Here is a 15,924-nt window from a genome sequence, read left to right as displayed (position 1 = left end):
ATTCAGTTGAGTTTTACTCTGGTATTCATAGAAAATGAACTTGCCTATAAGACTGCTAGCTTCCTTTTGATCACAGTCTAATAGTTCAGCCCATTAGTGGGTTTGTTTTGTGTTGAGTCGTTTGTTTCTTCTTTAGCCTGTTAGTTTCTAGAGGGCCCCGTAATGACATGACTGATCTTACCTTATTTCCTCCCATATTATAAACCTAGTGCTGTGCTATTGTGGGTGTTACAAGTGTGGGCACTTGTCCATCATCCCAGGAACTCCCCTCCCAGCCTCCGTGCCTGTGTGCTATGAATGGAAGGTAATCTGCCCACAGGCCTAGCAGTGCTGCAGCGAGGGCACTGCTCCTTCGTTGAGCAGATGTTTGTGTGCTTCCTGTCCACCTGCCAGACTCTGCCCTCACATCTGACGCCACAGAGTCCAGGCCCTGTGTGCCCTTGAGCAGCTCCCAGTGCGCACAGGATTAATTACATTAATTGTAAAGATGAAGAGTAATTGTCCTCAAATAGCTGCACTTCCGCAGTTGAGTGTTTGGGGTAATGAAGGAACTCGGGCTCCTAAAGAGGGAAGAATGAAAGGGGCCAGGTCTGGGACCAGAAGGGACCCCTGCTATGGCCCGGGGGCAGTGCTTTAAGCTGGATGCAGTAGCAGGAAGGAGAAAGGCAAGAACCTCCTAGAGTGGCTTCCAGGAAGCTCAGGGGGAGCAACACATGCATCTTGACGGGTAGGTTTTGTAGGTCGGCTTGATTTGTTTTTAAAAAAATTTTAAAATTTTTGTGTGTGGAAGAATTAGACTATTGTGTAGGATCTTACAGAGAACATGGCCTGTTCTGTGTGGTGAGATCTGATCAGTATATTAAATCAATACTTAGGGGAAGACTCACCTGCCAGCAGGACTAAAGTGCCCCACCAAGTCACACAGGAAGCAGAGCCCTCCTCAGAACATCACGGGGAAACCCAGCTCTGCTGTGTGATGTTTACTGTCTGCTCTGAGCCCCGCTGAATCCCATTAGCCTTTTGTCTGTTCCCTATTCTGTTCCCTGAACTCCAGAGAGCCCTGAATGCATTCAGCCGTTTTCACGTGCAGATATGGTTTGGGTGTGTGACGTGCCTTTGCCCCTCGTGTGCAGCTCCAAGGTTCAGCACAGACACCGGTGTGCAGCCTTCCCCCCACAGTGCAGTTCTGTCCTCATGGGTGTGGGCCTTCCTCCCTCAGATGGCTCCTCAGTTCATGTGAAGAAGTGGAACGATGCCAGCACATGCTCAGACGGGGGTGGGCCTCGTTTTCCTTTCTAGGCATTTTCTCTCTGAGGCATTCCCTCTTTCCTATCAGTCTACTTGATTGAAAGCATGGCAGATATAAAATTAAATTGCTCCATCCTGGCTTCTAATGGTCAGAGAGATATCCGTCTACAATAAAAGCATCTTGCCAGTTAACTCTTCCAGCCCACCCACCCCCATTTTGACCCTTCATGTTAATGGATTGTAGCCCACATAATGAATCCATGGGTTTAGCTCGCCCTCTGTAGGAAGAGCTTGGTAACTGCAAGTGTAGCCAGGCAGGAGTAACCTCAAATAGCTGTGTGAGCTGCAGCGGGTCTCGCTGTGTCATGGGGGTGGCAGTTACCCCAAATCACCTTTCTTTCCCACCAGAAGCTTTAAAAGTAAGTGACCAGTTTTAATGGCAACCTTGGAAATTTGCGTTCAGAAAGGGTAGTGAGCCATGGAAGACGGACGGGTGGTAGATAAATCTTATTTGACGCCCTTAAAATCAGGTTTGTATATACCTTAGCGTAAGTTTTTGAAAGAATAGCTAATTTAGTTAAGTAGGAATAAACTGGTTATCACCATGAAAATCATTTTAAGCAGTTACTTCACAAAGCAGTGTCTGTGACTGGTTCCCTCTCCCCCCAAATCTACTTTTTAGCCAGTGATTTCCTTCTCTTTTTTATCCCATCTAATCTGACCAGCGGTAGAAATTGGCCAACTCTTTCCTGGTTCACTCAGAAAAACCTTACTGAGTACCCGGTATTGCGCAAACTAGGGTTCTTTGTAACTCATTCAGCACAGTCAGTTATATGAAAGGCAAGTCAGCAGCTGGCTAGTGAGGATTCTTAATTTTCTTTAACTTGAAGGACTCTGGTCAGTTCTCAGATCACTGAGGGGTATTGCACAGTCTGCACAATGCTTCACTTCAGTGGTCAGTACGTGCGTGGGGATTAGTGCATTCCCTCTGCCAGCTGCTCTGCTGGGCGCTGTGGAGGACTGGCCTTGCAGCGTGTGTGTGGCTGTCCCTGCGGGAGTGTGTGTGGCTAGTCCTCCTCCCCAGCTGTGTTGCTGACAGGCCTCTCACATGCTGTCCTTCCAGGTGATGACACATCTCCACGTGATCGAAGAAAGGAGGAACCAGAGCCTCTCTCTGCTCTACAAAGTGCCCTATGTAGCCCAGGAAATCCAAGAGGAAATTGGTGGGTGCTGACTGTGTTTGTATCAGTCAGGTGGGGTCTTGTGAAGGCTTGTGAGTGATGGCCGAGAGAGATTAGAGAACTAGGCCGCAGGAAGCCATGAGGCGGGGTGTTAGCACCCCGGGGGTTCAGAAGTCTGGAATTCACGTGTCCAGGTCAAGGACTGGCTGTGAGCCACCGAGCCTTGAGTTTCATTGACCTTCACTCTGTTACCGGAAGAAAACTCTAGGGTGTAAAATTGCAAGGGCCTGGGGGAGTCTCCTGTTACCTTTTCCCCCTTGTGCTGATGTATTTCAAGGCACCTATTTTACACACGTTCTCACTCCTCTCCCTCTTGGTCTCTACCTTCTCCATTTATTCAGTGAATATTTATTATCTGCCCTGTGTCACAGTGTAAGCAGTGCACAAGCAGACAGTATCTCCTGGAGTTCAGCGTAGGAGAGACAGACAGGAAAACAAGTATCAGCAGGTGGTGTGAGCTGTGGAGGGGGGTAAACTCGGGTTGTGGTGGTGAGTGGCTGGGTGGTCAGGGAGGCTGTCTCAGGGCCAGTAACCGGAGACCCCAGGGCAGAGAACATCCCTATCACAGGCAGGACTCCAGCAGAGGCCTGGCGTGTAAATCAAGCGGCAGGCACATTGGAGTAGATCAGGGAGAAGCGAGGCCAAAGAAGTAGGCAGAGGCCAGTTTGTTAAGAGATTTTAGCAAAATCTAGGGGTTTGGATTTTAGTTCAGGATAATAGCCATTAGAGGCTTTTAAACTAGTGAGTGACAAGATCTGGATTATGCTTTTAAAAGAACATGAATTTTTAAAAAAATTACTTAGATGCTGTTTGGAGAGCCGATTAAAATTGGAGCCCGCCGGGAAGCGGTTGTAAAAGTCCGGGCGAGAGCTGGTGGTTGTGTGCACGGGTGGTGATGGAGGAGAGAGAGCTGTGGGGGGTCTCAGGATACGGTTCAGAAGGAGGTGGACAGGCCGTGCAGTGAGTCAGATGGGGGTTGAGGGAAAGAAAAGCATCAAGGATGATGCTCAGGTCTTCATTGCGAGCAGTGAGTGGGTGGCGGTGCCAGAGTTTACTGAGGCAGAGCGGTGTCTACACTCGTTTTAAATGGAAGTTGCTGTTGGACGTGGAGTGGGCGTGTCACGTAGGCCCGTAGCCTCATGAGCCAGGGCTCAGGCGTTAGTTAAGGTACAGATTTGGGGGCCATGCTGGGTGCGTGGTGTTTAAGGCTGTGCCTTAGATGAAATCAGTAGAGAAGACGGGTGCCCAGGATGGAGCCCGGGCCCCCAGTGCTGGGGTTCTGCAGCACCACAGAATCAGAAGGTGTGTCAGGCCGTCAGTGACAGTTGTGAGCTGGTGAGCTGCTCCTCGCGGCAGGTCTCTTGAGCTGTAATCACATGAACGCATCCTGTTCAGACTCTGGTCCTATGTCTAGAACCTAGAGCCTTCTGAAAACCTGGCTCCCTGCCGTGTCTGTCTTTGTCAGATGAGCTGCTTCAAGAACAGCGTGCAGACATGGACCAGTTCACGTCCTCTATCTCAGAGACCCCTGTGGACGTCCGGGTGAGCTCTGAAGAAAGTGATGAGATCCCACCATTCCGCCCCTTCCATCCCTTCCCGTCCTTACCTGAGAATGAAGGTGTGTATGATTGACAGTGCAACTTCTTGGCGGTGGGGGTAGGGTGGGGTGGGGGTGGGTGGAGGTGGGGGCAAGAAGGGAGAAGACTACAGTTAGAAAATTGAAGTCAGATTTTTGGACCTGGATTGTATTGGTGAAGCTGTGTTCCTAGTGAAAGTCGGGCAGGGCAAGGGAGACTTGAGTCATTGAGCACCTACTATGTGCGGGCACCGTAGTGGGAGCTTTCAGATAGCTGGTTTCATTATCACCATGAGGTTAGTCCTATTTCTGACAGTTTATAGATGGTTTGCTTAAAGACTACAGTTTTTTCTGGGCCTATCAGCTACCTCCAGTATGTGTAAACCTTATTACATGTGGAAGTCATTTTACCGTGGACACAGCACTTTCATGTTAAATTATGTCCTTATCTTTTCATAGCAGTCTTGGGAGTCAGATAATGGAGAGGCTATAGAGATGACACGACTTACTGTGCTATTGGGTGGGGATAGGAAGCTGTGTCCCTGTCCTTCCGGTCAGGCATGCCAACTGCTACCCCGTGCTGGATCTTGCATTCCAAGGGGACCTCTGACCCTGGGTCTGCACCAGCAACACCAAGTGCAGAGGGAGAGCAGGCCCTGGACCAGGGTGTGGAATCAGTCTCTATATTTGTCTGCTACTCTTGCTGATGGTGTGGTTATAAAAATAGAGGCCATAGCTATAGAGTCCTTATCGAATGCCAGCTTCACTAAGCATCATTCCCGGGTGCTCTCAGTTAAGCCTCAGAGTTTCCCCATTGGGGTTCCAAGGTTCAGAGAGGTTGTCTGCCCAGGGTCCTGTAGCTTGTAGGTGGAGAGTGAGGATTTGAGCCCACCTGATTCGGTGCCACAGGCCTCGGACCTGGTATAGTAGTGCTGGTGGAGGCCTGGGGAGGCCCCAGAGCGGGGAGGGGCCTCCAGCTTAGCCTCCAGACCTTAATCGCTTTCTGAACTAGTTACCTTGGAGCTGCCAACTCAGTTGACCCTCCAGTAACAGCAGAATCTGAGAAAGGAGCTGATTAAGGAGGCACCACTGCCCCTCCCCTCCCCAAACCTGCCCTCCCAACCCCAGGCTCCGTGGCAAGCATGGCAGCCATGCCTACACAGCTCCTTGGGTGGGAGCATCAGGGCATATTTGAAGTAAGACCTTGTCTCCTTTTCAGAAAACTGCAATCTACCAACTTCTGATTTTGTTATTTTTCTAAGAAAAAGAATTTTGTGGGCTGAGCTAAATAATTTTGGAATCTCACAGATTTTTCTCCAGAAGACCCAAGACAGACCTCCTTTCTCTCCCACCTTCCGGCCCTCACTGCTGTTTGGTCTGTGGGACTTTCAGGCCGGGTTTTAAGGAAGAGGAGTTTTGGTTCACACTGTAGAGGAATTCTAAAGTAGGAAATTTGAAAGCCATTTTCCTTCTTAATCTCCTTTTGTGCTATTTTGTTTTTATTGTTTTCCTTTCTGCTAGACACCCAGCCGGAGTTGTACCACCCAATGAAAAAAGGTTGGTTTGTCAGAGATGTTCCCTTTAAGACCTTCATCCCTGTCACTTCCCCAGTGTGTCCGAATCTCATGTTCTGTTTCATAACATCACCGACTGTTTCCACCTCCTTCCTCCACCGTGGCTGTGCGTGGAGCCACAGCAGTCCTGTCTCCAGCATCCAGCCCAGTGCCAGTGACCTTGGTCACCAGGTGGCCATCCCAAGTTTGCCCTCTGGGTGCCCAGAGAACAGAGTAGCCAGAGGTGTTTCCTAGGTCCTTTAATCCGGGGAGACTTTGACCATATGAAAGCAAATAGGCTTAATCTCTGTCAGGTAGAGAGTCTTTTTTTTTTAATCTTTTTCTCTGCTGCTCCCACTATGTCTTTTCCCTCTTTGTCCTTGCCCTTCGTGCCCACCTGTCCACTGTAGTTGTCTCATGTCCCCTGGTTGTTGCATTAAGTAGAGCATTCTAGAAGCCGATGGGTGCAGCAGGTGGAGACTCTGCAGTGAGTCTCATGTCAGGAAGAGGTAACATTATATGGGCACTGTAGGTGGGATTTTTCCTAGATGAGGCAGTCGAAGAAGCCTTAGAGTTACAGAACTTGCTCAAAGTAATGAGTTTAAGGGGCAGAGAAACCAGAATTGAACCCAGCTCCTCTGTCTTCAAAGCCCCTGCTGTTTGTTGCATAAAATGCAGTGTCGACTGCTGAATGTCCCAGGTTGCTGGGTCGCCCAGTGTCTGCAGTCACCGTGAGCCATTCTGAGGGTTCGTGTTCTCAGTGTGTGTCTCCAAGCCCACGGCGGGCTTTGCAGACAAGCTGTGGTGGGCCAGGTGGTGCTCCCGGGCCAGCAATGGGTGGTGGGGGTGCCCCAGCTTATCTCGGAACAGAAGTACAACTCCAGCCTTCTAATGTGAATGCTTCTATGTGAATGCTTCACTATGACCTTGGTCGCTGTGGTTACATTGCTCCAAACAGCACACCCTAGATGTTTACAGGTCACACATCTAAGATGTTCACAGATCAAGATACATTTTTTAGGAGGTTAGCTGGCTTTCACCCTTGAACCCCAACTGTTGGGATAATTGAAACATGTTTCACCAAATCAAAATGGTTTTGCTTAGTATTTAAGAAACAAGTGGGTTATATCACCAAAAAAGTATTGAAACAGTGTGGACTAGTAGCAGATCCAGTGCCACGTTAGTTCTCAAATAGGATCCTGCCCCCTGACCTTCCCAGTTTTAAGGAGGAGATGTGATAGAAGTGGAAGGAGCTCAGTTATAGTGGCTCAGGCTTGGCAGGCGCATGCTTGCTGAGGGGGCACCGTTCCTCTCCCTCAAATAGTGGAGGTGCTGTTTCGTTGGCATTTTGAGACAACAAACGCCAGCCCTGGCTTAACTTCCCCTAGAATCCAGCTGTGAAATTATTCTTTAAAATGAAAGCCCTAGAGAAAACTGGCGTCATTGTTGGCTGTGCGCTCACGAGGGGCTGCGTCAGCGGCCTGTGGGGTCAGCAGTAGCTGTTACCCATTGCTCCGTGGCGAGAGCAGGTCTGGCGTGAGCTGGAACGCTCCCCGGTGGCTGGCCGGCTTTGCAGATGCTCGTGTTGGAATGTTCCTCGCTGGCAGGTGGCCGCTTTGAATGCCGAGCATCCTGTCAGGTCGCTCTGTTTATAAGAGGTTCAAATCAGACGTCTGTAAGAACTGGGTAGGTTTTTATTAATGAGCAAGTGTTAGGGTAGCTGGGAGTCACATGCTTTGGAGCTAAAAATAAAAAGAGAGGCTTGCTCCTCGCTTCCTCTTGCCGGGGCTGCGCTGGCTTGTCTCTGGTGCGGCCGTTTGGAGTGCCACGCACAAGTGACGTCGGCTCAGGCCACGTCTGACCTTGACAAGAGGAGTGGTGCTGTTGTTGCTTCCTTTAAAGAACGGTGCCTTCCGCCCTGACGTCAGGATTCCGCCTTTTTATGGAAGCTTCCTTCCTGTCCATGCTCTAATGACCATCAGGGATGTGATCATCTGTGATCTAGGCCCAGAGAGGGGACAGCCTGGTGGGAAACAGGAGAAAATCCATGATTACAGATGGTGCTGGAAGTGCTATAACCCGGGGGTGTCTCCCAAGAGCAGCTGTAGCTTGAAAGGACAAAGGGAAGGGGTTAAGGTCAAGGGGGTTCTTTCAATCAGAAAGAATTGCCCGTGGGATAAAAGGTGCTTGAGGTCTGACAGTTGTTCATGGGAAGGGAGCCCCAGCTGTTGGAGGAGGAGGGGCTCGGTAGTATCACCTGGGGCGTCCCGTGGGTTCCATGCTGGAAGGCCGTGGCTCTAGCTTCGTGCTCTTACAATAAGCACTGTCTTCTGAAGGCTTGTGCTCCATCTTTCCCAGCTGGTCCAGTCAGCGCGCTCCTCTCCATTACTCCATCAGCCTCTGGAAACCGCCCGCTCCATCCATCCTGCCAGCACAGCGCTTCCTCCGCACGGGAGCCGAGGAGCGCCTTGCTGCTGCGGGGAGGCACTGGGGGGCGCTGCCCCAGGAGGCTCCCCCAGGAGGGCGTCGCTGCTTCTGTGAGAGGCACAGATGCCCTGGGGAATGCAGCTGCGCTCTCTCCACACAGGCTCTGGCTTGGGCGAGCAGGACGGAGGGCTGATAGGCGCCGAGGAGAAGGTGATCAACAGCAAGAACAAAGTGGATGAAAACATGGTGAGCCATTTCTCTCTCTTGCCCCGCCCTGTTTTCATTTGGAGAATAATGCGCGTGCATGGCCTTGTTTCGGGTGCCCTCCAGGTGGCCTGCATGTTCCTTTTCCGCACGGTGGCAGGCGGGTGGGCCCCAGCTGCTCCCACGGTTCCCGTGTTTAGCCTTTGGGTGTAACAGGGATGAAGAATTACTTCTCAGCAGTAGCTCCTTTCTTGCTGTGCAGTGGGAAAATGTATTTGTAACTAAAGAGACAAGTAGGATGTCAGAGGCCGTTTTCCAGTGAGGAGAGACTCAGTGTGAACGTGGAGGAGACTGGCTTCGGCTCGGTGCTGCCTTAGGTTCACACCTCCTGTTAATCATTCTAGCATTTTCTCTCTCTCCTATTTCTGGATTATTCTTAACCGAGTTTGATGTTTCAACTGGGCTTCCTGGTAATCTGTCCTGAAATACCTCCCACAACAGTTCCCTAAGGGCAGATGCAGGAAGAGGCCCTGGAAGGACCCTCTGCTTTACGTGACCCTGTAGGTCAGTGGTCGGCAAACTGCGGCTCGCGAGCCACATGTGGCTCTTTGGCGAGCCACGTGCGGCTCTTTGGCCCCTTGAGTGTGGCTTTTCCACAAAATACCAACTTCTGCGCATGGTATGTGCGCACCCACACGTGGTATTTTGTGGAAGAGCCACACTAAAGGGGCCAAAGAGCCGCATGTGGCTAAAGAGCCGCGGTTTGCCGACCACTGGTAGGTGAATGAGGCAGAACTGGTGGGTTTGTGTCCACCTGTATCTGTTTCCCTCCACCACACGTAATAGCGTTACATTTACACTAGATTCCCCCCCAGTTACTGACGTTCTTCCGTGTGTTGCAGGTCATTGATGAGACTCTGGATGTGAAGGAGATGATCTTCAATTCTGAGAGAGTTGGAGGCCTTGAGGAAGAGCCGGTATGTGTTTAGCCCCAGAACCTAATAGGGGGTTAATCTTCATGGAGACAGGAAAAAGTGGGGGTCCTCCCAGGTGGATGGTACCTGGAAAAGTGGGGGTCTTCCCAGGTGGGTGGGACCTGGAAAGCTGGGGGTCCTCCCAGGCGGATGGTACCTGGAAAAGTGGGGGTCCTCCAAGGTGGGTGGGACCTGGAAAAGTGGGGGTCCTCCCAGGTGGGTGGGACCTAGAAAGCTGGGCCCTGGAGCTGCTCGGGCTTCGGGACAGGACTGCAGGGCACGTCCCTGACTGAGGGCGTCTCGGTGCCTGCCTTCCACGCCGTGCAAGTGGTCACGGGCTTTCCTGCACGTCTGCCTTGTCCCGTAGGAATCTGTGGGGTCGCTGCGGGAGGACTTCAGTCTGAGCAGCAGTGCCCTCATCGGCCTGCTGGTCATTGCGGTGGCCATTGCTACGGTCATAGTCATCAGCCTGGTGATGCTGAGGAAGAGGCAGTACGGCACCATCAGCCATGGGATCGTGGAGGTGAGTGGCTGGGCTTCTCCCGCTGGCCCCGAGCTGGGGGCTTGCTCTCAGCTGGCGGGTTTTGCTGGCGTTCAGATGTCTGTTCTTGGGCGCTGCCCGTCAACTAGATCACTCACTGGATCATTAGCTCATGTTTTGAAAGCCCCAACTGAATTATGTTGATTCTGTGACAAAGGGCTGTTACCGACGTTAACATTAATTTGGCTCTGACTGTGAGTGTGAGGAAATCCTAAGAGCATTTTATGTTGCAGAGGGTGGACCTGTCTCTCCGATTCTTAGTGTTTCCTTTTTTCAGGCATGTTGGGTATCTGAGCATGGAGGACTGTAATGCTCTTCTTTGTTCTTGACTTGTTTTATAAAGAACAAGTCAGGTCTGTGGCACATCAGGCAACAGAGGTAATCATGAGTGGTTCAGTCTTAAAACTATAACCAGGACTAATACTATTCTTTTTGTTGTTGTTGTTAATATGTTTTTTAATTCATTTCAGAGGGAGGAATGGAGCGGGAGGTAGAAACATCAATGTTGAGAGAGAATCATTGATCGGCTGCCTCCTGCATACCCCCCACTGAAGAGCAAGTCCACAACCCAGGCATGTGCCCTGACCAGGAATCGAACTGTGACTTCCTGGTTCATGGGTCAACCCACAACCACTGAGCTGAGCCAGCCGAGCTATTCTTATTTTTTAATGGGAAAAAAAGGCAACAAGAAATGTAGAAAGCAGAGCAGATTGTTTCTCTCCATCCTGATGGGTAGTTAGAACTCACCACTTGGTGGAAATGCCAGGGTCTCTCGATTCTGGAAAGTGAGTGCAATAAAGAATGTAGCACGTTCTGGAAAATTAGCTCCAGACATGTCTCAGTTACTGGGTTCCAGCTCCTGTAGCACAGGGCCTGGTGTTAGAGCTTCTGAGCTGGGAAGACTTGGCAGAGCATCGGCCTCGGCGCTGTTTTATAAGGATGTTCCCCTCGCTGTCCCAGGTGGCGGGGAGAACAGACTCGCTCCTGGCTGTGGAGCTAGGAAATTCAGCTCACTGTTCTCCAACTTGGATGAGGCTTTTAGGGCTCCAGCTTGCAGAAGCATTGCCTCTTGTCCTTGTCCTGTGTCCTCACTCATTTTGTTCACCCAGTGGAAACAAGACACTGGGCTGGTGGTGATCCCAGGTTTTCTGAGCCCTGTGCCGTCTCCTGGGTGCCCTGCTGTGACCCACAATCTCTGTTCCTGCAGGTCGACCCCATGCTCACCCCTGAGGAGCGCCACCTGAACAAGATGCAGAACCACGGTTATGAAAACCCGACCTACAAGTATCTTGAGCAGATGCAGGTCTAAGGGGGAGAAGGCGCATGTCCCCCCCACTGGAGTGGGGGTGCAGGTGGGCCAGGAGGTCCGTGTGTTGGATCGACTGCTGACCGACAGTTACTTCCAGAGGAGCTCATCTTACATTCAGACCTCTTGGATCACTAAGACTATAAAGTACTACTGTAGGATCACAATTTCCATTCTTTTAAATGGGTGAAAATGTTAATATAACTATATGATATATAAACCTTAAAGAAATGAGAAAATGGTCTATTGCAGATACCTGACTGATGTAGCTTTCTTTTTTAAATTAACCAGGCATCCCCTTCTGTTGTGTTGTCTCACGTGCTCTCCATCGATGTGGGGGTGCTGGTTTGCAGTGACACCGTCCATGCAGGGCAATGTCCCGGTTGCATTAATAAGTCACTGAGGCTCATCCACTGTCCTGGTTCTTAGTTTTTAAAAGGCAGTATTTCCTTTTCCAATGAGCTTCAGGAAGTCGCTGAGAAACTAAGTGGGTAGGGAACTGTGAGACCATTGAAGCACATCCGATCCCTCTCCAAGTCATTGTAAAGGACCAGTTTCCTGGGATCTAGCGTTCCCGCTGCTGGTTCCTCAGTGTCACCAAGGAGTTAAAGCATTTGCGTCCCAGCATCTTTGAGCGGAGCCCGTGTACACAGAATGGGCGCCCACACTCCTCTCCTTCGAAATCCAGTTCTTCCACGGATAGTAGCCTGTAGTGTGTATATGACCTCACCGTCCACCGTTCACCCACCGTAGCTTTTTACACCTCACTCCCTCCACGTAATGTCCGATGTGCTGTCTTTACCTCCGTGGACATTTCCCTCTGAAGGCACTGACCCGCCTCCCGCTGTCCCCTGACTGCCTGCCCTCCCCCCGCACCCGCCTGGTGTTCACTCAGAAGATGACCATCACGGGGCAGTGCCCGGAGACACGGGGCTGGCTTTGCGTAGCAGGAGGCCGGGCGATGCCTGACACATGCAGCGCGGCGAGGCTTCGTTCCTTCCCACGCCTCTGTCATGCTTGTGTAGTTGATGTTGATGTCACCGCTTCCTCTTTTTTTTTATTCTGAAGGTTCTGGTAACCTGTGGTGTATTTTTTTCTATTTCCCTGTGACTGTTTTTCCCCCTCCCTTCCCCTTATCCATGTCTCTCCCCACTATGCACAGGTAAACTTCACCTACAAACTCCTTAATCTGATCTGTGGAGAATGTACAGAGTTTAAACACATCAATAAATACTCTAACTTCCACCAGGACTCCTTGTGTGATTGGCCTGGCGTCACTCTGTGATGGTTTTGACCCTCTTGCCTCCGGGACGGTGGGACTCGCCCTCCCTGCAGGTGCCAGCCGCTGACGGGCGAGAATTACTCTACTCAGCACACGCGGCGGACTCTTGAGTTTGAATTCTATCAAAATAACACCCGGCCAGCGTGGTTCAGTAGTTGAGCACCGACCTATGAACCAGGAGGTCACGGTTCAATTCCTGGTCAGGGCACATGCCAGGTTGAGAGCTGATGCGAGACAATGAATAGGGCTTGTGGCTAAATTTTCAGAGAGATGTTTGTGGGCGTGCAGGAGGCAGCCAACCAGTGATTCTCTCTCATCATTGATGTTGCTCTCTCCCCCTCTCCTTTCCTCTCTGAAATCAATAAAAATACATTAAAAAAAAATAACAGGGAAAGTGGTTTCAACCTAGTGGCATGTGTCTTTTATGAATCTCAGAGAAATAATTTTGTTATTTCTTCAATGCTTTCCTCCATTATAACTTAAGTATGTTCTAAAATTCTAATTGTTTAGACCCGAACCTCCCTGATTGCTTCTTTAGCTTTATTCTAGAATCTGAACGATTGCTTTGCTTTTGTCTTCCAGCGTTTCTAGTGAATGTTGTCATCCTATTTTAAAATTTCTTAAGAGCTGCTTCCTCCTACTATTTCTTGGAGCATTCTTTATATGATGGCAGATTCATCTGAGTTTATGTTAATTATTTTTCCTTAATCCTCACTTGAGGACATTTTCCCCATTGCTTTTTAGAAAGAGTGGGAGGGAGAGAAGACAGAGAGAAACATCGATGTGAGAGACACATTGATTAGTTGCCCCGACTGGGCAGGGGATCAAACTTCCAAGGTGTGTGCTCTTGACTGGGAATCGAACCTGAGACTCTGGTGTGCAGGCTGACATCCTAACCACTGGGAAACACTGGCCAGGGTTATAAAGATTTCCTTTTCTAAATTACCTGTGTCCTTTGTGCTGTTGGTTTCCTGTAAATGTGTAGTGGTCATTTGTTTGATCAAACTTAAGAATAAAGTACAGCCCAGCTGGCGTGGCTCAGTGGTTGAGCGTTGATCTATGAACCAGGAGGTCACAGTTCCATTCTCTGTCAGGGCACATGCCTGGGTTGTGGGCTTGATCGCCAGTGGGGTGGGTAGGAGGCGGCCGATCCATGATTCTCATCATTGATGTTTCTATCTCTCTTTCCCTCTACTTCCTTTTTCAAGGCAATAAAAATATATTTTTTTAAAAAATAGAATAAAGTACAAATTAGCTTTAAAAAAAAATGTAAGAGAAATCCAGCCAAGAGTATTGTCCGGCAAAGTTTATTAATTTCTTAAATGAGACTTTTCTTGGTCCTGGAGACAATGAACAGGTCTTGTGACTAAATTTTCAGAGACGTGTTTGCAGCCTTCGTTTTTGAGTTATTTTTTTCCTTTCATTTTTCAGTTACAGTTGACACTCAGTGTAATGCCAGTTTACCTATGTGGTGCATTATAAGCAGAGCAGGCATGTGTATGTGTAAATGTCCATGTGTGCACACATGTGAGGCATCTTCCCTAGGATACTAGAATAGGGAGTGTGCATTTTAAGAGCCTCTGGCCAGGAAGTACCTGGGGGCGAACCAGTTCAACAGGCTGGTTCTTTGTAACCGTCAGTACTTCCTCATCTGCCTCTCCCTTCTGCACCAGCCACTCACGTTGCTGCCAGGAAGGCTGTAGAAAAGATGAAACCTGAAAGAATTTTTTGACACTAGTTTCTGCCAGAGTGAGAAGAGTGAAGCCACTTAACCCTGTGCAGGGTCCGTTGGAAAGTGTGGATCCAGCATTCGGAAGTCCAAGTCTCACAGGCCAGCTTCGTTCCTTTCTTATGTGCCTGCCCCCTGCTGGCCGCTTTACAGGCGTTGTCTCATTTAACTGTTTAAGCCTTTCTAGCCTGGCTTTCTCCTAGAGAGCTGAGGTTGTCTGAGTCCAGGGGTGAGGGATGGAGCAGAGAGCAGGCCCAGGTAGCTGTCCGTCAGCCCTTGTTCGGTACACGTGTCAGTCATCCTACAAGCTGGTGAGTGTCAGTGAGGACCTATCCGCTGGTCAACTGTTGGGACTTTGACCATCACCAGCTCTCCTATTGATGGACGTTGGAGAAGTTCGGGCTGGTGAACTTGCAGTGAGTTCTGTTCACCCATTCATTACACAGATGGGGCCAGTACAGAGGCATTCAGGGTTAGAGGTGAATGTCAGTGCAACCAAGCCCACATCTCTCCCTCACCCTGAATGGATGGAGGGCTGTACATATGGTAGAGAAAGTTTTTAATTTTGAAAGAAATGCCATGGGGATGGTGTAAGTCAGGGACTGGCCAGCAGGCCTGGCCCTAGACCAGCCCCTCACCGAACCTTTGACACATCCTGAGAGAAACTTACTCACCTCTCAGTTTCTCCCTGGTGACTCAGCCTACTGTCTGAGGAATGTGGCCCTGCCCACCTCACTGTGCTGTCAGCTGCAGGTGCCGGCAGCTCTCAGCTGACTGGTCCCTTGTCCTCTTGCCTCTGTCGCCTACAGTGACAAACGAGCCAGCCCAGTATCCTGGGAATCTGCTCAGTTTCAGTTGCTCTGACACTGACATTCATTATTTTTTAATATATTTTTATTGATTTCAGGGAGGAGCGGGAGAGTTAAAAACATCAATGATGAAAGAGAATCATTGATTGGCTGCCTCCTCCATGCCCCACACTGGGGATCGAGCCCACAATCCAGGCATGTGCCCTGACCAGGAATCAAACCGCGACCTCCTGGTTCATAGGTCGACGCTCAACCACTGAGCCACACTGGCCAGGCTGACACTGACATTCTTGTTTTAGGAGACCCGGATTGTGATGCGATGAGGCCCTAAAATTTGGGGAGGTCCAGGGGTCTACTCTACTCTCTTGGTACTCGGTGGAAGTGATGGACACGGACAAGGTGGATGGATGGCAGGAACTAGAAGGGCCCGTATGGCTTGTCCTCTCATTTTACAGCTATGATATGGCCACCGAGTCCCTGCTGTTCGGCCCAGAGCCCAGTCTGTGGCTTGTGCAGCAGGCTCTGTTTTCTGGGACAAAGGGTCAAGTTCTTTTAAAACAAGGAGGGCGGTATCTTGCCTTGTTACCCTCTATGCAAAAGGGAAATGGTGTCTGTCCTCTGTGGGCACTTCCACGGGGCATCCCTACTGTGGAGCAGCTCCAGTGCACAGAGAATGGGACCAGAGACATAATTAACATTTTTCTAGAAATGGTTGGGGCATGACTTTCTTGAGGAATCCTTGGGAGTTCTCTGACCACATTCACCAGATCTGGTGGAGATTAAAATACTGAGATTAGAGTAACAGCCTCCAGCAATGAAACACTTTTTGTACATGCCTGTATGTATAGTTATTTTAAAATTATAAACGTGTACTGGCATAAGTAAAAACTTGAAAGGCATACGATGATGACTCCTCCCCCCCCCCCTTAAGTTGTTAAGGGTACAAAGCCTTTTGGGTCCAGTAAAATATTGCTGATTTTAGTTCAAGCAAAGAGATGGCCTCAGCCAGGTGGTCAGGGCCAGCGTCACAGTGA

General features: G+C 49.9%; 1 protein-coding gene across 5 annotated transcripts in view; it reads left to right on the top strand.

Moving 5' to 3' along the window:
* The window catches only part of APLP2 (amyloid beta precursor like protein 2), a 29,597-nt gene extending 17,282 nt beyond the window's left edge, over positions 1-12,315 (top strand). For 2 of the 5 annotated variants that reach the window (XM_006098244.2, XM_006098242.2), the window contains 7 exons: positions 2,372-2,471; positions 3,955-4,107; positions 5,587-5,622; positions 8,206-8,291; positions 9,152-9,226; positions 9,591-9,746; positions 10,972-12,315. In XM_006098244.2, the coding sequence (XP_006098306.1) occupies positions 2,372-2,471; positions 3,955-4,107; positions 5,587-5,622; positions 8,206-8,291; positions 9,152-9,226; positions 9,591-9,746; positions 10,972-11,073 (708 nt within the window). In that variant the 3' untranslated portion in view covers positions 11,074-12,315. Of the gene's footprint in view, positions 1-2,371; positions 2,472-3,954; positions 4,108-5,385; positions 5,529-5,586; positions 5,623-8,205; positions 8,292-9,151; positions 9,227-9,590; positions 9,747-10,971 lie in introns of those variants that run through there. The other 3 variants (XM_006098245.3, XM_006098243.3, XM_023761995.1) reach the window with 3 other exon arrangements.
* The last annotated feature ends 3,609 nt before the right edge of the window (positions 12,316-15,924 follow it).

Source organism: Myotis lucifugus, unplaced genomic scaffold (genome assembly GCF_000147115.1).
Source record: "Myotis lucifugus unplaced genomic scaffold, Myoluc2.0 scaffold_225, whole genome shotgun sequence".
Classification (NCBI taxonomy): Eukaryota; Metazoa; Chordata; class Mammalia; order Chiroptera; family Vespertilionidae; genus Myotis; species Myotis lucifugus.
The sequence above is the reverse complement of the archived record's forward strand: the minus strand, read 5'-3'. Positions and strand labels throughout refer to the sequence as shown.